The 27411-nt window shown below is 38.7% G+C and overlaps 1 protein-coding gene across 6 annotated transcripts in view; it reads left to right on the top strand.

Moving 5' to 3' along the window:
* Nucleotides 1–26505, top strand: part of nfatc2 (nuclear factor of activated T cells 2) — a 169813-nt gene extending 143308 nt beyond the window's left edge. For 5 of the 6 annotated variants that reach the window (XM_008115601.3, XM_016995453.2, XM_016995452.2 and 2 more), the window contains exon 10: nt 18540–26505. In XM_008115601.3, the coding sequence (XP_008113808.1) occupies nt 18540–18595 (56 nt within the window). In that variant the 3' untranslated portion in view covers nt 18596–26505. Of the gene's footprint in view, nt 1–10222; nt 10312–18539 lie in introns of all 6 variants that reach the window. The other variant, XM_008115600.3, reaches the window with a different exon arrangement.
* The last annotated feature ends 906 nt before the right edge of the window (nt 26506–27411 follow it).

Here is a 27411-nt window from a genome sequence, read left to right as displayed (position 1 = left end):
AGAAAGTTTATGTCCACTCCCCATGAAACAGCAAATGAATGAATAAATGCCTTCCTTTAAAATATTTCACTTGATTTCAAGCATATGTAATCTAATATTAAACACACATTTAATATTTTCTCTCTAATTTACTAGCTATCAACCTGGGAGAGCCAAATACTTGACTCAGACACACATGGTCTTCCTTTCCCCAGCATCAACCCAAACCATCTGTGAGCATTTGCAAAACATAAAAATAAAATATTAAATTTTATATCATAAAATGTGAAGAAAGCAAATTATATTTTATAAAGATGTTATTACTGAAAGCTAAATAAATAAAATGTACCACATGGGAGAATGCCAAAGCAGTCAATGCCCCTTTTTTTTTCTCCAGCCTCCATAAAGACTCCTTTTTTGATTAAAATGCATTTATACTGATTCAGATGGTACCTATTTTAGATCTTATATTATTGATCTAGCTGGTGGTAAACTTTTGAGTCAATCCAGAACTTCTCTTGTGTTCTGAAGATGTCCAGTTTCATTCATTTTCTTGTGTTTTGAATCTTTTTATTGCTTTCCCGTTGTGGGGTTAGTCCATGCTTCAACTATATTATTCTTTTTGTTTGTAGAAGTACGTGTGCATCCTTCTCTAGCCAATCTGTGATTTAAGATGTCTCACTGTAATACCACAATTCCGCTTCTTGCCTTTTTGAATGCTTGGGTGGGAGACTGGTGATAGAGAGAGGCTGGCACCTTGAGGCAGCATTGGCCTGTCCCATCTCCATGGAATTACCTGTGATTTATCCATAGGTAGTAATATCCAAATCCAAAACCTACCCTCAACTTATACATGAGGTTATTTTATAAACAAATATATACCATATATGGAACTTGCTTCCAGGTTTGCATTTCTCCAAACAAAGCACCCATGTCCCATGTTAAGTGAATGGGGCCACCATGGGATATACTCAAATGTTATTTACTAACAAAATGCTGCCACTGACACTTATATGGTAAATCACCTTCACAATCCAAGTCTGAAGTTGTGCAGCTATCTTATTAAAAGATACAAACGTACAGTCACAGAGTTGAAGATTCATACAGAAAATGTAGAGCGAGAATTTATCTAACCCCTAAATCTAACTGTCTAGATTTTTTGGATCTGGGAGGGTTGGGTTATTTGTCTTGGTCTAGTGCAGTGGTTCCCAAACTTTTTTTGACCAGCGTCCACTTGACCAGGGCCCACTTTGAACCACTTTGACCAGGGCCCACTTGAATAGGACCCACCTTAAAAAGAAACCACTCTCCAGCATTAGTTCCAAAAGGATTATGAATAAATTTTTGGACAACTTTAGATTTGATTTGGTTATTTGGAGTGCTGATTCAGAAAATTGCATTGGATAGACCACATCAACTCTAGTTTCTGATAGAGAACATATGCCATCTAGTAGGCACCATCTGCTCACCCACAGAAAACCATATTTAATAATCTAGAGCTGATGTTCCCAGCATGTCTCACAAACCTTATTTTAGGCCTCGTGGCCCACCAGTGGACCCCGGCCCATGGGTTGGGGACCACTGGTCTAGTGTTTACAGTATTGAATGTTTGCCAATATTTGTTGTTAACCGCCCTGTCCCATTGGAGAGATAAGGCAGGATATAAATAAAGCGTTGTTGTTGTTGTTGTTGTTGTCCTCAGTATTTAATTTCATTGTGTAGCTATTCTTTCTATTAAGTACTTTCTCCTGATATTCAACTGCTATCTACCCTTCTGTAACAAAATCCTGTTAGTTCTAGCAATGCCCTGTCTAAAATGTGAACAGTCACTGAAAATTGCACAAAATCTCTCATTATCTCATATAGCCTATTCTAACTTTACATCCTTTTTATGACATATTTTTAAACATGTTGTCTAACCCAACACTAGAAATCAACACAGAACTCTCTATTTAAGGCTCCTCTAATTTTAAAATGTAAGAGGCTAAGGCTATCATTCCTTGCAATTCGGCTTGCTCCTAAAACAGGTTTCACAATGGGAAATCAATCCACAGTATTTCTACCACCTAGTATTCAGCTCAGGTTGGTCCTTGGATGGGAGATTGCCAATGAATTCCAGGTGCTGTAGGTTATATTTCAAAGGAAGGTATTGCGAAAACCACCTTTGGGTGTACCTTGTCTCAGAAAACTCTATGAAATTCATGGGTTCATTATAAGTTGTCTGAAAACTTGAGGACAGATAGATGCTGAGCAATATTTTTAACTGATAGATTATGATGATGAAATCATATGTTAGTGTTTCTAGGTAGCAGTCCATTCTCCAAATGATTGACCAAACTGGTAGAAGATGGGCAAAAGAAAATGGATGCAACAAAAAGGGGAGAGTGCGGCATTTCAATGTAATAATAGTGGAGAGAAAGTGGATTTGGACAGTAGATCTTGATATGATAATCGTTTGTGAATGTTGGATTACATTCTTTATTGGTTGTTGGTTGTGTGTACCTGCTAACTATCCAATAGGATGTCCATAAGTAGCAAAGGCTCTGCTTGTGACATGTTGAATGATGCAATTTGTAAAAATAAATTGAGATTCTGAGTTTGTACATTACAATTTAGACTGGATTATATTCATATACTTAACAGCCCTCAACTATCAGAACTCTGATCTGAAACACATTATCTGGAAATACCTCCTATTTAGTGAAACGTTTTTCAAGTCAATATGCATATCAATTACTTCTCCTCTGTCACTTGTTGCTTAGTCTTATATTTCAATTTTATTTTTACAGTAAGGTACCTGTAACCTGCTTTCCAGAGCATGAAGCCGTCTCCATGCACACAGTATTGTCTTTAACTGATTAACTGTGTGAAAGTCCTCTGGCCATTTGAAATGTAATGGCTTAATCACTTACAGGCTCAGGTGTGACATTAATGATTGACAGGGCTCTTGCCATATAGTGTAACAAACTACAAAAATCAGGTGAGACATTGTAGCTCAGGAGAAAAAAGTCTACCAGTGCTCTTTCATTGAGGAATTAAGGAGCAGACGTTTTGCTGAAGGCAAGCTTTTCTGTCTCTATTTCTACTGCATAGGAACAGTGGACAAGACAAGAACACATATTCTCAGTGTCTCCAGTTAAAAAGATCAGAAAAGATCAGATTATATAATTTCAGTTTGTGTGTCTTTCAACTACAGTAGAATCTCACTTGTCCAACATAAACGGGCCAGCAGAACGTTGGATAAGCGAATATGTTGGATAATAAGGATGCATTAAGGAAAAGCCTATTAAACATTAAATTAGTTTATGATTTTACAAATTAAGCACCAAAACATCATGTTAGACAACAAATTTGACAGAAAAGGTAGTTCAATATGCAGTAATGCTATGTAGTAATTACTGTATTTACGAATTTAGCACCAAAATATCACGATATATTGAAAACATTGACTACAAAAATGTGTTGGATAATCCAGGACGTTGGATAAGTGAGTGTTGGATAAGTGAGACTCTCCTGTATGACTGAAACTCAGGGATGAGAATATAGGCTAGTTCAGGCATGGGCAAACTTACCTCGGGCCCCCCTCATTTTCCCTGTCCTCTTGGTATAAAGTTGCAGCAGCCCGCCACATCCTTATGCAAAAAGGATGGGAGAGGAAGGCACACAGCAGCTGAGAGACCTCTGGAGTACTCTCAGCCACCATTTGTCTTTCTCTCTTCCCGGCATAAGGACACTGTGAGGAGCCCTATTCTTATGCCGGGAGGACAGCTTGAGGAGCCCAATTCAAGGTGCAGGTCATTACCTACAAAGCCCTAAACGGTTTGGGACCTACCTACCTTCGCGACCGTATCTCCCCCTATGAGCTTGCACGATCTCTTTACTCATCGGGGGAGGCCCTCCTCTCGCTCCCACCACCCTCACAGTCGCGGTTGGTGGGGACGAGGGAGAGGGCCTTCTCCGTCGTGGCCCCCCGGCTTTGGAACCTGCTCCCCAGAGAGATCAGGCAGGCCCCTACCCTCCTCTCCTTTAGAAAGAGCCTGAAAGCATGGCTCTTCCAGCAGGCCTTCGATAATTGATTCAGTATGTCTGACCTCTTGCATCGCCAATAATAGTCCCGTATTTACGCCTCTTCCAGCACCCTGAAGGCGTTGACAATTTGGATAATTCTCCCCTCCTGATGATTTTGACAAACTAGCACTTTGGCCCAGGTTTTTTCTAGATTTTATCCAAGATTTTATCCATTTTTTCTGCCGAAATGAAGTATCTTGCATTTGTCCCTGTTGAACTTCATTTTGTTAGTTTCGGCCCATCTCTCTAGTCTGTCAAGATCATTTTGAATTCTGCTCCTGTCTTCTGGAGTGTTAGCTATCCCTCCCAGTTTGGTGTCGTCTGCAAACTTGATGATCGTGCCTTCTAACCCTTCGTCTAAGTCGTTAATAAAGATGTTGAACAGAACCGGGCCCAGGACGGAGCCCTGCGGCACTCCACTTGTCACTTCTTTTCACCAATGCGTCATCTTCATCATGGAAAGAAGTGACAAGTGGAGTGCCGCAGGGCTCCGTCCTGGGCCCGGTTCTGTTCAACATCTTTATTAACGACTTAGACGAAGGGTTAGAAGGCACGATCATCAAGTTTGCAGACGACACCAAACTGGGAGGGATAGCTAACACTCCAGAAGACAGGAGCAGAATTCAAAATGATCTTGACAGACTAGAGAGATGGGCCGAAACTAACAAAATGAAGTTCAACAGGGACAAATGCAAGATACTTCATTTCGGCAGAAAAAATGGAAATCAAAGATACAGAATGGGGGATGCCTGGCTTGACAGCAGTGTGTGCGAAAAAGACCTTGGAGTCCTCGTGGACAACAAGTTAAACATGAGCCAACAATGTGATGCAGCAGCTAAAAAAGCCAACGGGATTCTGGCCTGCATCAATAGGGGAATAGCGTCTAGATCCAGGGAAGTCCTGCTCCCCCTCTATTCTGCCTTGGTCAGACCACAACTGGAATACTGTGTCCAATTTTGGGCACCACAGTTGAAGGGAGATGTTGACAAGCTGGAAAGCGTCCAGAGGAGGGCGACTAAAATGATTAAGGGTCTGGAGAACAAGCCCTATGAGGAGCGGCTTAAAGAGCTTGGCATGTTTAGCCTGCAGAAGAGAAGGCTGAGAGGAGACATGATAGCCATGTACAAATACGTGAAGGGAAGTCATAGGGAGGAGGGAACAAGCTTGTTTTCTGCTGCCCTGCAGACTAGGACACGGAACAATGGCTTCAAACTACAGGAAAGGAGATTCCACCTGAACATCAGGAAGAACTTCCTCACTGTGAGGGCTGTTCGACAGTGGAACTCTCTCCCCCGGGCTGTGGTGGAGGCTCCTTCCTTGGAGGCTTTTAAGCAGAGGCTGGATGGCCATCTGTCGGGGGTGCTTTGAATGCGATTTCCTGCTTCTTGGCAGGGGGTTGGACTGGATGGCCCATGAGGTCTCTTCCAACTCTACTATTCTATGATTTTACCTTTTGTTCTTGAATGTGATTTTATGACTGGTTTTTATTGTTATTATTTGTCTTTATTGCTTTGTTTTTTATTGTGGACTAGGCTTGGTCCCATGTAAGGCGCTCCGAGTCCCTTCGGGGAGATGGGGCGGGGTATAAAAATAAAATTATTATAAAAATTATTAAGGCACACAGTGGTTGAGAGCACAGGGGGGAGTGCTCTCAGATGACACCTGCCTCACCCTTCTCTCAACATAATGCAGAGAGGGCAGCCTGTAGATCATGGGAGGCTTATCGGGATCGGTGTAGCCACCACATGTCTTGTTTTCCTCCTGGCATAAGGATGGGGTGAGCAGCCCCATCCTTATGCCAGGAGGACCACCTGAGGATGACCTGGGCCCCACCCTCTCCCAGGCCCTCCCCCGTCCAGGTCCATCCCACCCAGTGTGTGCCCAGCTGCACTCTTTCCTGGCCTAGCCCTCCCAGCTGGGCCCACAATGTAGCCCCAAGGCAAAAAAAAATTGCCCATGCCTGGGCTAGATACACAAATCTCATAATGGAAGATTGGGCGATCAACTCCCTATATGTTTGATGGCCTTTTATTTCACACAAAATTTGATCATGAATCTTTTGAGCATGGGCAAAGTTGAAGACAGCTTTTAAAAACTAAATGGCTTTATTTTCTCTTCCTTCCTTACTCCATCCCGTCTTTTTTTAAGAACTAAGTCAGAAGGGGAAAACATTTCTGAAGATTAGACAAACACCTGTGGGGGGATCTTATGCCGTTCAGTGCAGTAACTGCATTAAAAGTATACATTGGCCATATACTGTAGTTTGAAACTGCATTATATGGCAGTGTAGATGGGTCCCCACACACAGCGAATCCAGCCTCTGGAAGTATTTTATCCTATTCTGAAATTTGCAAAAATCAGTGGGCTGCATGTTTCAGCTCTGCATTCCCTTGGCTTGTGGGAAAGCAATTCCCTATGTCCTTAGGGCAGAGAACAGATGGTTTTTTTATGTTTAAAAACATTTGTCTTGCCTTTCTACTTTAAGAAAAGCACTTAAAGTAACACAGTGTGTCATGCAAGCTAAACAGAAGTTTGCAAAATACAAACACAAATCCTTAAAAGTTTGTTCATTCTGCTTGAGTGGCAATTTGTAACATTTCAGATATTGTGCCAGAATGGGATAGACTACCCTGTTTCCCCAAAATAAGACATCCCCTGAAAATAAGACCTAGTTGAGGTTTTACTGAATTGCTTAATATAAGGCCTCCCCCGAGAGTAAGACCTAGCAAAGTTTTTGTTTGGAAGCATGCCTGCAGAACAGAACACCAGAGCAAGCGGGATCGGTAAATGTACTTACCATAGATTGTTGTAGATGGAAATAATGAGAGTAACAAAAAAATTTTGATAGGGTTCACAGTTTGTCTGGTTATGCTGGTTTGTGATGACAACTACTGTACAATATATGATAAATGTTCATTTTTTTGTTCAGCAATAAATGAAAATTCTTCTTCATGGAAAAAATAAGATATCCCTTGAAAATAAGACCTAGCACAACTTTGGGAGCAAAAATTAATATAAGACACTGTCTTATTTTCGAGGAAACACAGTAGTTGCGAGGGACATAGCCATCAGCATCATTATATATAGGATGAGCTGAATGAATCTTCTAGAGAGAGGAACTAAAAGGTGGCTGCCATTTTTGGTGGCAATCTCATAATTTTGTCATTTGCTCTGATTCCACTTCATGCAAGGGGGACTTGCACCTCAGTTTTCAGCACATTCCTAGAGCACATCTAAATAAAATCAGTGAGGTGGCTATCAGTGATATTGGGCTGCAATCTTTGGAATGCCCACTGGGGAAACAAATATGAATGTAAGTCATGCAAACACACACACCCTACTCCAGGACAACCTCTGTTAGGAACACATGCTTTTGAAACATTGAAGTTATTTATATTTTTATTTGCTTAAGACTTTCTATACTGCCCTTCACATTAAGCTACCAAGCTAGCTTTACAATAAAAACAATACTGCAGATAAACAGCATCCTGTGAAAATAATATTGATAATGCTAGTATTTCAAAAGATGGGCATCCTGGTATTCAGATTAAAAGTCTGTCTAGTTCAGCATTTTTACTGGCCAAAGAATATAAATAAAAAGCCCATAAGAAGAATTTGAGTGCAGTTACTTTCTGGAGCGGCATGAGCAGCCGCTGTTAGCCCCAGCTTCTGCGAACCTAGTAGTTCAAAAACATGCCAATGTGAGTAGACCAATAGGTACCACTCCGGCGGGAAGTTAACGGCGCTCCATACAGTCATGCCGGCCACATGACCTTGGAGGTGTCTACAGACAACGCTGGCTCTTCAGCTTAGAAATGGAGATGAGCACCAACCCCCAGAGTCAGACATGACTGGACTTAACGTCAGGGTAAAACCTTTACCTTTACCTTACTTTCCGCTAGTTTTGACATATGTAGTGGTAAACTTGCCTTTAAAAGGCAGTTTGTTGAATAATGGAGCCTGAAGATAGTGTCTACCACAAATAGATTCCTAGAGCAAAAGAATCAATTAGTGTACCTTTGAACAATTTTTTCCCAGAGTCATTTACAATTTCTGGGCAATGACCAGTACCCCCATTTTAAAGATGTTCATGTATTACAAACTAAAGGATGTCTGGAAATTGTTAATTGAAAAATATTGTAACCGCAGTAGCAAAACGTCTTTGTGTACAGCAATGCATTATTACATTAGCAATGTAAGAGGGCAATTATAAACAGTTCCATTTAACATTTCTGTCAACACAAATTCTGGTATAAATAAGTACAGTGGAATTTTAATGAGGTCTGTCTGGAAGAGAGAAACGCAATTGAACATGAGGCCATGTGTTGAGAATATTGACAAAGACTGGTGTATTTCAGAACTTTTTCTACAGTCTTTCTTTCTTTTCTTCCTTCTCATGGCTTAAAATGCCAAAAAAAAGGAAGGAACTGGCATAACCACCTGTATTCCTTGCCTTAGAAAACCTTGTGAAACTCATGGGAAAACCATCAAATATTGTCATGTGACTTGAAGGCACTTTAGAAGATATAGGGATGATTTTTCTGCTCTGGGATCCTGCAGGAGATGCACAAAAATAACAACAAATCAGAAAAATGAATTGGATGAAAGTCTAGTTCTGGTTATGGAAAAAAAATTAACCAGTGGAATGGGGGCTGCAACTGAAAACATGAATTACCATTCCTGAAGACTTCCAGGAGAGGCATTTCAACTTTTTCCCCTAGAAAAAGGGTGGTCTTGGAGGCTGCATGCAGTATGCTTGCCCACCCAAATATACAGTGAGTGAGAATGAGTACATCCAGGTGCAGAGTTTTAGTATAGGCTTAACCAGTGTGTAGGGCTGCTGCAGGAGAAAAGTTTAAAAACATTTGTACACTCAGAATGTGGAGGATAGGGATATTATTCTCACAGATCTCATTCATGCAAGCTAGGATGAAAACTCTAAACAAAAGATTATGTACTGGTGAGATAGTGATTTTCTTAATGCATTTTGAAGTTAGTGCATTTTTGTGAGAGCATCTTTTGCCCAATTTTTACACAAAACATAGTTGCTGTTGTCATTTTAATTGATAATTATATCGTTCTGTGCTTTCTATATGTGTGTGTTTTTACGGTATTAGTAAAGGGGAGTGTCCAGTTTTGTGCAGATTTTTCCTGATACAAATTCCAGAGACATTGACAGGAAAAAAAATGCATATGTTTCTCATTTTATTCTTACACATGAAGTGAACAATCTCTCATCAGTTGTGAGAGTATATGTCTTGACCTTACCAGTAGAGATGGGGAAATGGCTTTATTATTAAAAAGAGAAATGTGAAAGTGCAGACTTGTGTAAATTGCCTTCCAATGAAGCTCTAATGTTCCATGTTTTGCTTCTGGGACAGGTTGCAATTGCTCACTGGTGAAGGAAAGACACCTTGGATACATTGCACATATGTTATACTAGAGGTGCATAAATACTATATTAATGCTGGTGTTGAAGCCATGTTGTTCACTGCTTAAACCAAACACCCAGCTAAGAAATTGAGACTAGTCTTTAAGGCATTTAAGACATTATGTTGGTTGGTTTCCTGTCGATCAGGAAAGGAAGGAAAGTATGTGCTTTCGAGTCACTTATCAACATGGCAGCCCCATGAATTTCCTATTATTTTCTTAGGCATGGAATACTCAAAGGTGGTTTTCCATTGCTTTCCTCTGAATAAAGCCTTCAACACCTGGTATTACTTGCAGATTCCCAATCAAGTCCTGATCTTTCTTACCTTCCAAGATTAGACAACATCTGGTACCTTAGAGTAATTACATGTTATTTGCAGTTCACACATATCACTTGCTTTGAAATATTAATCTATAAACCAAATAAATCTTTTCAAAATCATTAAAAAAATTCCACCAGTTATTTGGTAATCTTCAAAGTAAAAGACATGGCTTTTCTTCAGCAGTGAGCTAATATGTAAGTCATCCATATCTTCATTACTCAGAATGCCTGAAACACAAAACTCAAGAAAGTTACTTCAGGTGTCCAAATACTGGTTGGTTAGTCCAAGGATATGTAGGGCAATCATTCATGTTTTAGTATGTAATGTGAAACAAAAAACCCAAGCATTGTAACATTTGACCTTATAGTAGGGTCAAAGGTTACACTTTTTTTCTCAAAAACGGTTTTGCAAATCTTTTTCAGAGCTGATAGATACACACCTTAGCTGGATACAAAACATTATATGAAACAGAATGACTGTGCTTTTTTGATCCGAGCAATCAAAGTCCAAGGTAATTTATATTTTCCTGAATTTTGTCTAGCTACAGCTTTTCTTAAATTTTGTTTGATGTACTTGGGTTACTTCTGTCAATGTCATTTTGGTTATTGCTCAGTTGAAAGGCTAATTTCAGAAACCTAATATTTGGGAGGGGGGAGGCTAGGGAGGAAGCACTGTGGGTGTCGTGGGGGAGTTGCATGCTATGTTTGAAATCACTGAAAATTGCCAAGTCATTATTTGCATTGATAACAACAGGATCTGATAATTCAAAGACCTAGGTTTGTTCCAAAAATGAACACATAACTGTTGTCCACACTCCTGCCCTCTCCTCCCATTGCCTAATATGTTATTTGACCTGTATTATGCACTGGGTCTATTTGGGCTGCACTCATTTTGTATAAAAATATGCCCTTGATCCTGTGTTTGGCACAGGCTTTGCTTGTGCAGGGCTTCTTATCTGCAATTATGCAGTATAGCTAAGAGAAAAGAATTCATTTTGTAAAACTGATTAACCTTAGATCCTTTGCCAATAACTAGAGCCAATGTTCCTAAACCTTCTCTTAAGTGAAGCACAATCTCACATGCCCTTATCAGTTTGATTGCACAATTTTGATTGAAGGCCTTCTGGTATTTGTGAGTGCTGCTGTAATAATGCTAGCTGCATATTATTGTGATAACATGTCAGGGTCTTGGCAGAGCCAGCCCAAGGTAATTTTGGGGGGTAGGCGAACCAAATCTTTGTGACCCCCCCCCCCCGAATTTGGGACACCCCCCCCCCCACACAAACCAATACCTTAGAGCTGGGGCAGCGGGGACCATTGCTCGCCAAACGGCCGAATGAGGAAGCCCAGGCTCCAGGAAGGCCTAGCTCTTCTAGGGAGACCTTGCGGGGTCTCGTGAAGTCTCGCAAGGTCTCTGTAGAAGAGCTAGACCTTCCTGGAGCCTTCCTCATTCAGCCGATTGGCGAGCGATGGTCCCCAGCAGCGGCAGCACCTGGACAAACACCGGTGCTAAATTTACACAGGGGCGCTGTTGAGGCCTCGACAGCGCCCCCCTTCGACGTGCGCCCCAAGCGGCGGCTTCAGCCGCTTCAATGTTGGACCAGGCCTGGGTCTTGGGGTAATACTGTTGTGAGAAGGTGAGGCATTTTGCCATTTTGTGAAGCAAAATGCCTGAGGTGGCAAAGCAAAAGGAGGTAAGAAGTGCACTTGAATCAGAAAAGGGCATGGGGGCTTACGATGAAATCTCCTTGTGATTAATTCCACTTTTAGACCATTGTTTCCCACAGGCTTCTGAAAACAGCATTTAAGCGGGCTGACAGAAGTGGTAACAAGGCCCATTGTAATTCAAGCAATTCAAGTCTGCTATAAATATTGACTTGCTTTATGTGTGAGTAAGGAAGAAATGTTGTTAAATCCATATCTGCTGTTACCACGTCTAGTTTATTTTCAGTCTCATATTTGGAAGGGGTGATGACTTGAGTTAACCTTGGTTTGTTTAAGTGAGTGTGACATATGAAACCATGGTTAACAACAGCAAGGCAAGACAGTAAGCTACTCTGGGACGGGGAAAGTGCTTATTCCTAAAGTTTGCTTCCCTTTTAGAGAAGGAAGCCAACTGGAATATATGATGTGCATAGATTCACCAATGTGCCTGTGGTCTGACACACTTTTTAGTGTAGACTACCAACTGGTATGGGGCAGCAAAGGCAGGGAGAGGCTAATTCCCTTTAGCTGTGAGACCTCTGGGGGTATCTGCTTGGTCATTGCTGGTGAATCCTTGGTCTGATCTAGTAGGTGTCTCATATTCAAATATTCAGTCTGAGCACTGATGACCAAACTGGAAGGGAGTGAATTAACCACCCAGTCTAAACTTTGCAAAACTCTCTAGACAAGTGGTTCTCAACCTGTGGGTCCCCAAGTGTTTTGGCCTACAAATCCCAAAAATCCCAGCCAGTTTACCAGTTGTTAGAATTCCTGAGAGTTGGAGGCCAAAACATCTGGGGAACCACAGGTTGAGAACCATTGCTCTAGACATAGGCACGTTAGTGTATTATGACTGAATCTGTGCAACATTTGATATATGCTGAGGAACTCACAGGGCACCCTTAGCAACTGCAACTCTGCTGGCATTTACTAACGTATTGGAAGAGTAGTCAAGATGGTTGATGCTATTGCTTACCAATTGTTGATTAGCCTGATGCATTGGCATGTAATAAAGCAAATAAACAAATTCTTAAAGACATGATGAATGTTTACCCGAACAAACTAGTTCCACATGTGCAACATTCTAGTTGGGCTATGTGCATATGCCTGTAGGCTGTTCTTGAGTGCACACCCTTCTTCTAAATCTGTTGTCCACAACAGTATAATCCTATGTACACAGCACTCTCCTTTATCTAAACCTCTGATTATCTTAATCTTTTGGATGCCTTCCCAGCTATTTGGCTCAATGAGGGCACATTTTTATTGGATATTTACAAGAATCAAAGCACAGTATCCAGGCCTCAGAAATTTTTGGACTCTTTACCACCATCTCCCCCTTTCCCTCCTCCATTGCAAAGCAGAATGAGTCATAATAAGAACTAGATATCTTCTGCACAATCATCAAAAGTACATAAAATATGAGAGTATTGGAAAAAATGAATATGAAACAGTTGTTTACCCTTTCCTGTGATGCAAAGAGTTGGTGAGGGGGTTGCTATGAGCAGGTTTAAAAATAATGTTTCTCCCCCATGCACAAACATACACAGATCAGATATTTGATTTACAGGATGCATTAAAATTACTTCAAAAGAGACCTCACAAAGATAGCCCCATTGATGATTCATATAAGACATGCGTGAAGCATGTGCTTAGCAGAACTCTCAAACATAGAACAAGGCCAAAGGAAACATTGCATCTCAGGAAATGTCAACCAATTAAAGAATGATTAGTTAATTAATAAACTACCTTTTATACCATTTGAATCAACTGATTAACAAAAAATCCACATGGTACCAAAAATTTAACAAGGATATTGTATTTGATACAATGAAAGAAGTGTAAGATAACTTTCAATTTAATTAGCAAAGCATTTTATGGATTGATACAACTAAACACTAGATATGTTTTCTCCTGCCTTTTCTATAGTAAGAAATGAAAATGGGCTCAAAATTAATCTGTACTTACTTTGCAGTTCGGTTAAGTAAATTTTGACCTCAGATTTTGGTTGAATAATCTCGATTAGTTTAGTTGGCTTGTACCCTCAGTTACACAGCATTTTTTAACAAAGAAAATAGAGGTATTGGTATGGTATCACGTCATTGCTATCATGGGCATCTGAATTAACTCTGGCCCTATGAGTAATTTCACCAGCAATTATGCTAGACAGCATGAACTCTGGATTTATTAATTCATCATTTAACAGCCTATTACTCTATAACACCCTTCACATTTATTGTCAGAATGCTTAGTATGGAGTAATTTATATTCATGAAAGACGGAAGTTGTTGTAACGCCTTTCCTTATAGATGTGGCTAACAACTGTGGTCCTGATCCACATCCCCATTTCCATGTCCTTGTGGGAGGAATTCTTTATGCTGAGTGAATAAGGCTTGAACATATTTGCTTATTTCATTCTTGTATACAATAATTGCAAACATTTTCTCCCCATTCTGTATGATTATGCATTTTCAGACTTCAGGGGTTTTTTTTAGGTTTTTTTTGTTTTTGTTTTTTTGTAAAAATTAATGCATTTACGAGAAATACCTTTTGTACAAAACCACAATTTCCCCCCACAAAAACACACCAATTTTGGATCAAGACACATTATTTTCCTCACCAAAAAAACAAGGTTTTTGTGCAGAATATGCTGTTTTCTGCAACAAAAAATCCCACACATTTTCTGCAAAAAAAGCTATGCTTATTATCAAAATGATTTTGTCATAAATAAATCATGGATTTTCCTCAATTTTTCAAGACATTGTTTTCCATTAAACACAAGCTTTCTTTGCTTCTGTGTTAGAGAAGCATTCAATAATACCGTTTTCCATCTGTTCCCTGAAATGGGGCAGGCCAGAAACAAGTCTGCCAATTCAACAAAGCTGTTAGTAATGCATATCTGTTTGACTTTGACTCTGGATACCAATGTTCAATTCCCCACTTGGCCATGAAAATCCACTAGGTGACCTTGGATGAGTCACACACTCGCAGACACGGAAAACCTATGATAGGCTTGCCATAGGAATTCCATAATTCAGAAATGATTATTATTACTACAACAACATTTGATTTGTTGCCCGCCTCTCCAAATGGCTCAATAAGTTATTGTGGATACAACCCAGAGAAAATTATGGGTGATTCTTTAATAGGAAATCCTACTCTATTATTGAATATATCATTTTATTTAAAATCTAGAGGTGATCTGCTAGTGTCCTTTCACACCTGACACTTATAGCCCTGCGCTGATGTTCCTTCAATTGGGATGGTTTAATCTAATTACGAAGACTCAATCCCGACGCTGCCACCAATTGCGCTGATGCTAAAGCCAATTGGGAAGACTCAAGCCAATTGTAATGGTGTCAAAGCAAATTGTAAATGCTGTTTCCACTGCTGAGGGGATTTTTGAATCTTTTAACCCCTCTAGATTGTATATATATCACCTTTATATGAGGGGAAGGATTACAGGGGGTGATCTTTATTTCAAGATCCCAGCCTCTGTCTCTGTAGTTAGGGATTTCTGTGTTGTTGTTCCCTTTCTGAGGTAACTGTGACTATTACTCTTCCCCAATTTGGTGATTTATTAAGGTAACTGCCACCAACGTGAGGCTTTTGAATTATCACCGATGAAATTTGGCTCCACAGATGCAGATGAGATGTAATGAGTCAGTTGTTAGCAAAGAACAACAAGTTTATTGCGTACAAAGCTTATGGTTGCAGGTTGATTGATTTACTTATGGAACTTTAGATAAACAAGTAGTTTAATAACTCTTATAACCACCACACCAGTAGTCTCTGGTGTAATTCCACTCTCACTCTCCTACTGATGATATGAATTGTAGTGAACTCTAACCTCAGCTGAGCTCCTTAGTGAACAATGTCCCAACTACAACAAAAGCCTTTAATTTGATCTACTACCGATCAAATTCCTGATCACTAGTCCTTCCCAACTAGAGATCTTGACTAGGCTCCCTTTAGTCTGCCTTGACTAAAGATTTTGGCCAGGCCTGACTCCTCAGCCCTTCTTGACTGAAAAGCCTCCTGCCACGCACTCCCTGGCTTCTTTTTTTTTAACTCCCACTTTTTCCTTTTCTTGGCTCCGCCCACTTCTCCCTCTGGTGAGCTAGCCAGCTCCGTCTCCTTGGTAACAGCACTACTGTGGATTGAAACAAGATGGCTTCTGTTTCAGCTACTGTGTCAACTAAACACAAATACATACTCTAACAGTTAAAATTAAACATAATAACTATGACTTCTCCACAAGCCCTATGTTCCTATTTTGATGAACTGGCTGCATTCATGGAGTTGTAGTTTGATGAGACACTAGCATTCTCTGGATGAGAATCCCCCCCCCCAAAAAAAAATCTGTATATCATCCAACTTTTCTCAGATGAAAACTGAGATATGTGGCAAAATGACATTAGAGTGTGGTCAAGATGACAACAATTATTAATGAGGAAAAAGATATAAATTAGGAAAGACATAAACTGCATCAGTTTGCTGTTGCCTGAACCTACTGAAAAAAGCAAGGTTCTGCCTCTCCTCTCACAGTTAAATAAGTGCAAATTACTTTCTTAGTTTGGCTTAGTTTACAACAGTTGAAGTAGAAGGTATGCAGGAGGAGGAAGAGGAGGGCTAATATGTAAAACCAGCTAGAAAAGTGGTATGACAGAGGATTAATTAGAACTGTACCTACTAAATTAGAACATTACATATCCCAGAGTGGAACAGGAGGAATCCATGGCTGTTAAATGGAATCATAGTATTTTAACTGTATAATATAAGAGACCCTCAGGAATTTTGCACAGGTGAGTGCACAGCGTTCAGAGAGATAACTGAGTGCGCTTTGGAGCAAGGCAGCATTCTTAATGTCTTCATCTGCAACTAGCATAGAAACCAATGACTAGTAGATGTAAGGCACTGGATTTAATACTTTCTTCTCCGACCTATTTGATAAAGGGATTTTAGTAAAAACAACTGGCCTGCTTAAATGTTGGTAGGCTGTATTCCACCCAGCCACCAAACCAGGGGCACCCTTTCCTCTACAGCTGACTTGAAAATGTGTGGGATCAGCCTTTTGCCAAGCTAGTTTTGCAGACTAGTAGCATTTGTGGCTTTATTTATGAGGCTGCATTGTGCTTTATCTGTTCCCAGGGGCCCTCGCATTGGTATTTGTAATAAAATTAATGTAATTTGGTCTTTAATCCAGCCAGGGTTTTCCTCAGATTTTAAAATGTTAAACCCTTCCAGCAGTCAACAAACCTCTGTAACAGAGAAAATGTCACATTTCCAAGCAGGTTGATTTCATTAAATAAAAGGAAATGTCCCTACAAAACAGTGCATGTGTTTGTGTTTTGTATGTGTGTGTTTTGTGTGTGTGATCTGAACTATGTGAACAAATATGTTGATAAATAAAGCAGTCTGTAGCTTCAGTCAATTTGTTTACAGAAAGGAAATGACCCTCCACTCCCTCATTAGTGTTGGTGCCCACCTTTTTTTTACCTAACTGCTATTTTTAGCACTCAAGAGACCGAAAAATTTCCATTGAAGATCTGCTCTTCTCATTTCCTGGGTAGAGAAAACAGGAAGCTTAAAAAATGAAAAAAAAAAAAGCACCAGCTTTTGAATTGGCCCGTGGTGAAATTAGATCAATTTCACCTCCCACTGGCTTATCCCTTGCACTGCAGCTCACCAGAAAGACAAGAGGTTTGCTAACAAATACAGCTCAAAGCCTGTTTCTTTTAAAAAAATGCAAACTGTTCCTTGGCAATCTTTGCAAAAAATGAAGCCAGACTTATTTCATTTACATTAAAGATAACCTGAAGTGAGATTTTACAAGAGTGTGTTGGCTTGTATATCGATGAATTATTAACCAATCAATAATTAATAATTTGACACATTTTATTTAGTCAGATGTTCATGAAGGGCATTGGGTAACATGTTGAACTGCTCTTACCATCAGGAAGTTTTTCCTAGTGTTTGCATGGAATCTACGAGAAGATATTGTATTAAACATTAGGAAGAACTTCTTGATGGTACGAGTGGTTTGACAATGGAACATGTTGCTTGAGAATGTGATAGATTCTCCCTCTCTGGAGATTTTTAAGACGATGCTAAATACGATAGTCATCTGTCGGGAGTGTTTTGATTATGCATCTTGCATGGCAGAGAGTTGGGCTAGATGGCCCTTGTTGTCTCTTCTAACGCTATGTCTCTTTATGAATATTATAGGATAAAAATATCACAATGTTTTGTATTTTTGCATCATTTCTCCTGTCCGTCTTCCTAATACACACATACAAATATGCACACGTATATACAGAGGGATCATACGACTGCCCCACACTCTAACAGCACCATTGACTTCTGGTCTCTTTACAAACACAATTCAAGGTGCTGGTTGTGACTTATAAAACCTATGACTTAGGTTCAAACAGTGTTACCGACATAAGAATTAATGATATGTTTTATGTCATGTAAATACAATTAGGCTATCAAACAGGAGCTCTATTGTTGCTGTTGCTATTCACACTAAGGTGAACCTGTTGTAAGATTTTCTTGGCAAGATTTGTTCAGAGGAGGTTTGCCTTTGACTTCTAAGGTTGAGAGAATGTGAGAACTTACCCAAGGTCATCCAGTGGGTTTCCATAGCTAAGCAGGGATTCAAACCCTGGTCTTCACAAACCACTACACTCTGCTGGCTATTGAATAGGAGTACATCGAAAAGCATTTACCCAAAGATGAATGAGAATACATTTTTATATTACTTTTTATTTTATTTTTTTTAAAAATCCTTTCTTCTAAGGAGTTCATGGCAGTCTCCCCTACCCCTCAGAATGAAAGATAGTGACACAAAATTGCCCACTGAGTTTCATAGCTGTTTTCATCCCAATCTTTGTAGTCCTGTTCTAGATGTCTTCCCACAACATCACTAACCCTCTGAATGGCTTTTAGCAACAAACTATCCTCATGATTTCATATTAAGGTCTTTTTAAATCCCTGGCAGATTAATACATTTCTCCTTCCTCTATTTTTTTCACAGTTAACGAAATTATCAGGAAAGAATTTTCAGGACTGCCTGCCAGAAGTCAGACATAGAAGAGATTTGCAAGTCAACTTTTATTGGACGCTTCCGTACCTGACCTCTTAGATTCCTCTCTTGCCCCATCAGCCTCCTGCTTCCTTAACTGATCATCTCAAGGCACCAGTTCAACACCAGGAACAATGCACTGGCATCAAACTGACAGCTTTGACTAAGCAGTCCGGCACCTCTCACTGTAAACATCAAAAAGAACACTCTTCCTTTTGTTCAAAGATCATGTCGTTCTCATGTAACAAGGCGTGCGCTTGACACAATATATTACTATGATTACTAATGCGCACACACACATTTGCAGAATGGAAAGAGCTATGCAACTGAAAAAAGAAGGCATCAGTCCAGAAACCTGTGCTGAAGTGGGATTATGTTTGTGCTGTGAACCACACCGGATGAATTGCAAAGTTACTCATTCAACAGAAAATAGTCTGGATTCCAAAGTAATCAAGTTGGCCATTTTTTAAAAATAAAAAGATAAGACCACTCACAAAATAATGCATAGGCACTGAGCCAGAAAAATTTAAGGGAGCAAAATTACCTTTGTTCTTTTGCAAATAGGGATTTGACCACCTTTTCGGCACAATGGGAGCTTCATAAGCAGCAACAAAGAATCTAGGGCAAGAAGGCTACTGCAATGAGAAAAAGAAGGAAAGCCACACTGTATGGACACATCTGCTTATCAAGCTATAATGCAGTGCTCTGAATTGGGCTTTACTGTATTGTTGTTCTCATCTCAGGATACATGGAAGCCAAACTTGTTTTGCTTTGAGTTAGAAGATATATAAACTCAACCAACAATACAATGAAAAATTGAATGTTTTAGAACCCATGGATTTCACTGGAAGATATTTGCATTAGTCAGTGCATAAAACTCCCTCTGAAATCACTGGAATTTAAAATCGGTAACATTGTGTTTCCATTTTCTTCTTAGTGAATTTTTCATATCCGATGTGGGGGTATATATGGATAATGCAAAAGTATTTGTCTTATATTCTCACAACAGAACTTGTTTGCTTTTTAGTAATATGAACTGGAAACTGTTTCCATACTTTAACAATGATTTTTTCTTCGTGGTACAAATTACAAGAGCAAACTACCCTAAAAAGATGCCATGATTTCATTCATAGGAAAAGTGACATGCAGAGTAGCTTAACTAGTTAAACTGGTTAAATATTTTTCCTGTCTTGGTGCTCATGCCAGCAGCTAGCCAAATACCCAGATATCTCAGGGACCTTTTTTCATTATGTTGCAATAAGGTGATTTTCTTTCCTCCAGTGAAAAATGTTTAGATTTCCTGCAAAAGATAATTGACATATAGTCAATGTAGAGATCTTGATTCTCTAAGACAGTGGTTCTCAACCTAGGGTCCCCAGATGTTTTTGGCCTTCAGCTCCCAGAAATCCCAACAGCTGGTAAACTGGCTAGGATTTGTGGGAGTTGTAGGCCAAAAACATCTGGGGACTCCAGGTTGAGAACCACTGCTCTAAGAGCTCCATTACAAGAAGAAACCACAATATGTTTGAGCTTTCTTAAACATTGTATCAAGAAGGATAGCCAATTTTATTTTCTCGGCCAGCTTGTGTAGTGCAGAAGTGGCAACTGAGGATCAGTCTATACATCTACATGAAGTTCAGAATTCAGAATTTCTGGAATTACATCACCTTAGGCTGCAGTTGTGGTGTATTAGGATAATTTCATATTTGAATGTTTCATCAGAGTATTTTAGTATTTATGCAAAAAAAAGCACAACAGAAAGAGGTGATGCAGTAGTTTTCTAACTGACAAGCCAGCTTTATGCCCCCCCCTCAAATCTGATATTTTACAATTCCAGAAAATGCACGCCATGTAATTTAGCATCACATGTACATTGACTCAAATATGCTATATGTATTGAGGCTCATAGCAAGTAACTAATCTTATTGTTCTAACTTATTGTGCTAACACCAGCCATATAGATTGAGAGAGCAAGGCAGCACTATGCTGTATCATCTGGCCATTTATAAGCAATACACAGGAAGAAGAGAAGGAGCTACTACCCTCAATTGCTTCAACCTTTTTATGACAGTGGATCTGTTGTTGTATGGGCTTCTGGCTCTCCATACCATTGGCACTGACAATTGCCACTGTTTACATAGACACAGCAGAGTACGCCAAATTAACTTTTCTCATAGAGAGAGAGGATACTTCTGAGTATTTCCAAAGTCCTTAGTATGATAAACATTGAGGCAGGATAGCCATGTGTGCCCATTTGCCTTCCAGTTACCCATTGACTTGTGGTGCAACCCCATAAATTGCAAAAGATTTTCTTAAGCAAGGAATACTCAGGTGGTTTTTGCCCAATCCTTCCTCTGGTATTCCCATTCAATACTAGCCAGGAATGATCCAGCTTAGTTGCAAAGATCAGACAGGATTTGGTGACTCCCCTAGGTAAAATAACTAGATTGCAGTTTACAGATTTCCCCTTTCAGTCTCTTGCTGACTTGGAAGGACAGCCAGTCTGCCATCTAGGGTCCAACCTAGTCTTCTTGTCAGTCCCTTCTTTGACTTGCCCTAAGATCAAGGGAAGCGGTGGCATATATGAAAAGGAAGGGACAGAAAAGGACAATAGCAGTTGTACGTGCAAAGGGATTTTCAGTTTCACATGAAATTGATTTTTAAAGCCTACCCTCTCATGCAATTCACAATACCTTCCAGAAACAAATTGTATAGCCTCTGAATTTCAGAGCACATCTTGGAGTTATTGTCGTGTCAGGTTAAGTAGCAGACAAAACAGAAAGTTGTTTTGACATTTTGAAAATCCTTCCTCATCTTGTCACTGTTCTTCCTAAGGAGAAAATACACTTTTGTTTATTTTGGCTCAATAAGAATGACCCAGCATAACACTGAAAAGCAAAAAAATGTAAAGAAGTGATGTAATTTGGCAATGAGTTTAAACACCAAAAAAAAAAAAAAAACCAGCAAGATAAAGGAAATATTTAGCAGACATATAGTGTTTTTTGAGCATTCATATTGAATAAGCTAAACACAGTATGTAATTTTGTGACCAGGCTTACAAATAAGGGACAAGAAGGCGCATTTTGAAAGATCTTGCAGCTTATTAGATAATGTCTCTACTGGTAGGAAGTATTGCTGCTTGAGACAGACCTGCTTCAAACTTTTTCAGAATGAGATGAAACTAGATAAGCATTCCTTTGGATCCTATCCTGTCCAATATATTTTAAAATGCCCAAATAAGAGATTGTTCTGCAATCAATAATAAGACAAGGCAGGCTGAGTATCCTTTATCCAGAATTCTGAAATGCAAATTACTCCCATATTGTCCTCCTGGGCAATAAGATTGCTTCCTGATTATTTAATGTACACAAAGTTTGTTTCCTGCACAGAGCTATTTCAGGCATTGTGCATAAAATACCCTTTGGGCTATGTGTCTATAGTGTATATGAAACAATTAATAAATTCTATGTTTAGACCTGGGTCCCATCTCCAATATCTCATTATGAACACTTCTAGTTCAAACAGTTCGAATAAGGGATACTCAGCATGTAGCAGAAATAAACCTAATCACGATGTTGCAATTCATCCTTTTAAAGCTAATTAATTTCCATGTTGCTTGTTGATTGGAAAGTCCCTTTTCCAAATATGCTCAGGGATTATGATTCATCTTAGAAATGTATCCAAGATCTCATGATAACCAATTTCTGCCATGAGCTACTCATCATTAATGTATTCTTACCTATGGCTGGTAAACCATAGGCAATGACAATTTTGCACTTTTTTTTGTTGATAATGGTGCCTTGAATTTACATTCCCATTGAAGAAGTAGCAAAGCAACATGTGTTTTGTATATGCTAAAATAATGGGACAGGCTGTTTCTTAATGCAGGATTGTATACCTGGTGCTCCCCATTCAGTGCCTACTTTTACCTTTCTATTCGTGGTGCCCCATTTGTCTGAAGATGGGTTTGAATTCTTACTTTATCAGTGCCAAAGTCATTCCAGGTGATAGCACCCATCAAAGCTAGTCCTGAGCTTCAGCACTTGCTGATGCAATGCCTTGATTGTCTTCACAAATTTTATCTTAAAAGTAAAAAAAAAATGTGAAAAGCAAGAATTATGCTGTTTGTTCCCACTCCCATGTCAACTAGGAAGAAAACTACAGTGAATGTTAATTGAATGGGTCACTTGCTTTGTTCATTGTTGTTGTTGGGGTTTTTTTGCATCCAAAGAAATGAGTAGGAATTCTACAGTTGCAGTCCCGTGCCTTCCTTATATGCTAGGTGTAGTTTCATATATTGTGTGTGTAGTATAGGCTACATATTTAAAAATATGGTGGCTATATGAAGACAAGCTATCCTACTGTATTTACTTTTGAACATTTTGCAAGCAGCTGTTTCTAAATAATAGGTATATATTTATTTCTGAAACAAGAGAACCCCTTTAGAGGCAATTATACAGATTTCTGTCTTTATACGTAATGAATACATTAAAGTAGCATAGAGAATTCTGAATCCTTCCATATTAAACATTATTTCTTTTGGTTCTGCAGACATTTTACAGTATTAATGTTATAATATTGATGGAAGTATCTCTCTATTCTAAAGTTAAATCAGATTCACCTAGGCCAAGTTAATTGCTTCATGTGAGTTTATTTGGAAGATAGCCATAGCAACATATTAGGAAATTCTGTCTTTCCTTAGTTATCTGAAAGTTTCACTGCTGTGCCTTCCTGCCATTGTACCAAAAGTTCTCCCAGGGCATTGTCTGTGAGGTGAACAGCTTTAATGCATTTTCCATTAATGTTATACTATGCTCAAGTATAAATGACATATTGTAATGCAAAAGATCATCTCTCGTATTTTTAGTGTCTTTTTCTAATTTCCATTCTTCTATCACAACTTTGCTTGCAAATTACAGGATGAGCTCCTGTAGACCTTTGCATCAAATAGACAATATGGAGAAAATGAAGCCATCCGTCTTAACATATAAGCAATTGGAGAGAGTTTAAGGAGAGGACAGATGTGAGGAAGAGGCTTTTGTCCTTTTTGAATGCATTTTGAAAGTAAAGAATAAGAAAGGAGAAACCGTGTGGAGATAATTTGTAATTTAAATGGACACATTTCATTTACAAATTATCTCATTTTTCTTTTTGTTTCTCACTCCCTCTTTTAATCCGTGAGGTTGAGCAAAATGTTAGATTGACTGAATTTCAATAGTGGAAGCGTCTGTTGGATGTGATTTTGTTGGTAAAAAGAATATCGAATAGTTACAGTTTGCACTCAGTTAATACTGCTTTTGGGACACAATCCAGGCAAATTAAGCACTTTTGCTTTATACCTTGCTAGATAGGAACTTTATGCAATATGTATGTAATATAGAATACATAAATCCATTAGGAAAGAGAGAGATAAGCATGTGTTTAATTCGTCCGTCCTAATCTTATAAAGTGTCTCTTTTTGGTTGGATTGTGCTCCTTGTAAATATGTATCTTTTCTATCTTCGTTGGGAACAATCTGTTATGTTTTAAATGTAGGGTGTGTTCAAAGACAGCGCCATGTTACAATATTTTTAAAGCTGCATCTTGGTTATATATTGATATATAAAAATATCAAACAGCTAGCACAGTGTATTTTTGAAAAATATGTATATTGTATTATAAGATCTTTTAAAAGAAATGGACTTCTATGTTTTTTTAACTGCCACAGATAATGCAATTCTTCTATGTTAATATTTATAAATAGCTAGTTTTGCATTTTCTTCAACTGCAGCTTTAATAAGTGCTCTTACATAGAAGGAAGCATTGCTGAAATCAGTGGGGGCAGACCTGGACTCTTGTGATCTTGGAGAACAAGGGCTACAGTATCTCCCCAGGGATCTTTAAGTCCCTCTTAGCTTTGCTACATCCCTTTACTCATATTCTTCCATTGTGTCAACCTTACAATTGCTACTCCCAAAGACTTAGCTTGTATATTATCTTTTATAAATACCTTAGTGGGTGTTTGATATGAGTCATCTGTCCATACATCTCAATTAAAGATTCTGCTATTTTGGATGCTCATATTGAAATTTTAAGGTCAATGTACAGATGTATTTGCTCTGTTTAATATGTCAGTTGAAATTGCCCTGCCTTCCCCTCACTGCTGCATAACAGTTGCAAATGACAGTTATCTGCTTCATTGACAAATCAATAATCATGTCACATAGCCAATTATAAGATTTGTTTATTCATTTCTACTTGCTTGCATATAATGTATAATTTAGAAAAATCCAATATCTCTGGTATTTCTGTAAATTGAAAGTGCTGATAGCAGTTGCACAATCTTCCATAGACCAAAGAGGAAGGAGTATACAAGCGTAATGTAAATGCATCTGATGTGTGGCCTTGGGGAAAAAATGAGAATATTGATAGTCCTAGCTTTTTGTTTTTAAATACTGATTTCTTGTCCTCCTGGTTACAGAAATGAATGGCCATAAATGTGCTAAAATGATCAGAAGAAGGGAACAAGACCATTCATTTTCAAGGTTTTCCAAGTGTTAACTCAGGTTCTTCATGTTTATGTGTGAGATAAGAAAAAAGACTATCAGAATTATATTGTGAAATATCAAGCACAATGACTTGCAATTTTTTATTCTTTCATTTACCCTAAAATGTTGCTGTGCCTGACTATCCCTGGATTAGGCTGACTATATTTACCAGCAGTACATTGGCACATTTCATGTTCAAGAAAATGATATGGAAATTATGTTCTGCAAGTGAATAATATGCATCAATTAGCCCTTCCAGCTCATGATGAACTTCTTCTTCTTCTTCTTCTTCTTCTTCTTCTTCTTCTTATTATTATTATTATTATTATTATTATTATTATTATTATTGAGCATGTTGTGCAGTCCTAATAGAAGCAGCCATCAGATGGTGGGAAAGTGCTGGGATTCAAGCTACATCTGATAATTGTTTTATCATTTTTGAACTGAATTGATTTTATTTGCACTAAATTGTAAGCGTGTTCCTAAACTGGTCCAGCAAAGCCAGAGGACTTCATGTAATTACCCTCTGAAAATGAAGATTAACTACAGTTAGCACCCAAAGATGAGGTGTAACAATCCTGCTTTTGTTCAGTAGTCACATACTCCATGATTGATTTTGTCTGGATGTTCCCAGAAGTGGAGCCATTGAGACCTACCCTGTCTTGGAACGCATGTCTATCAACAGCTGTGAGCCACAAATTAAGTATCGGTTGCTGGGAACACCGAAGATGGAGAGCTTTTGCCTTCGTATCCTGTTTTTCTCAAAGCATCTGGTTGGCCGCTCTGAGGAAACTGGATTCTGGACTAGATAGCCCTTTGTTCTGATCCAGCAGGGCCATTCCTAAGTGACACCAAAGATTTTGATTTCCCACATCTGTAAGCCAAATGAAAGAGCTCTACTGATCAGACTGTACACTCAGTTTAAAGATGGCTCTGTTCGACTTTCTGCTGGTCTTCAACCATTTTTGGGAGCAGGAAATTGAACATTAAAGTGTACAGTTAGTATCATTTAAGAAAATACCCTGAAGGACACTTCAGAAAAAGGAAGAAAGACTCTTTAGATCTCGTGGAAATCAATATTAATATACATATTGGGGAAATGGTTTTCAGTGCTCCAAGGTAAATATCAAGCATAAATATGCAACTAGCAATGTTTATTTACTGAAACAAGAAATCAGCTTTTAATTTCCATATCTTTTGAAGTAAATTCCATGTTCAAAATGTCATTACATTTTTTAAAAAATAACAAAAGAATGCGAGTTGTATCTCTGTTATATTCTACCAGCGTAATATTTTAATCTTCAGTTTACTTGTGATCTCATTTTTTGTAAAATATTTTTATACAGCTTGTACTAGTATAGTCTAGCAATAAATCAAAAGGCAACAACTACTGTATGTGTGGTCTTCTCATGTGCTTGTACTTTTGTGCAATTAGAGGGCGTTTGTGAAGGGCTCATGAAAAGCCTCAATAAGAATGCTGCAACTGAGGTTTTTCAAGGATCTAATTACTAGTTGTCAGACTGAGTCAATTACACTGTATGCTTACTGTATGAAGCCAGAGCCAGTAAGACACCCTTTGGATTAATATTTGCTAAACAGATGCATTGATAAAGCTATTGCAGACAATGCATCAAACTGTCAAATCTACTTCCTAAAGTGTCATGCTGCACAATCATGTCATCTCACTGCTTTCCCTTTTAAAATCCTCAGAGATTTATTTTGGCCTTGGTGCTTTCAGTCACTAATTTTGCTAACTTTGTGAACAATGTCAGTCCGTTGCAGAAAAACACCTTAGACCTTGTTGTGTTGTCATGTTATTAACACACTCAAGCTTAATTCCACAAAAGGGGCATTTTGTTTTCCAATGTTATCAATGATAATTGCCATAATTTTGCCCTGTGTAAAGAAACATAACCTAAGGACCTTAAAGTTATCCAATCTCCTTATAAAAAAGGATAACATGAGCATGTGATGTTGTTTGCATGTCAACTTAGTGCAAGATGAAAATGCTAAATTTGTGATTTCTAGCAACTATGGCTTGTTACATCCTAAATAGTGGTAAAATGTGCATAGACACACGGAAATATCCGTATTCTCATCTTCACTATTTAATGGTATGGGGCATGATTGTCTGATTCTATATATCTCTGGTGTATCCTGAAACCAAACTCCTATAGATACTGAGCACTCACCGTACAAGGTCTCATTCACCCATACTATTCCTCCGCAAAAATCAGAAAATCAACACATCTACATATAAACAGCAATTACTAAGGGTTGATGTATGTTTTTCCGGG

This window comes from Anolis carolinensis, chromosome 4 (genome assembly GCF_035594765.1).
Source record: "Anolis carolinensis isolate JA03-04 chromosome 4, rAnoCar3.1.pri, whole genome shotgun sequence".
NCBI lineage: Eukaryota > Metazoa > Chordata > Lepidosauria > Squamata > Dactyloidae > Anolis > Anolis carolinensis.
The sequence above is the reverse complement of the archived record's forward strand: the minus strand, read 5'-3'. Positions and strand labels throughout refer to the sequence as shown.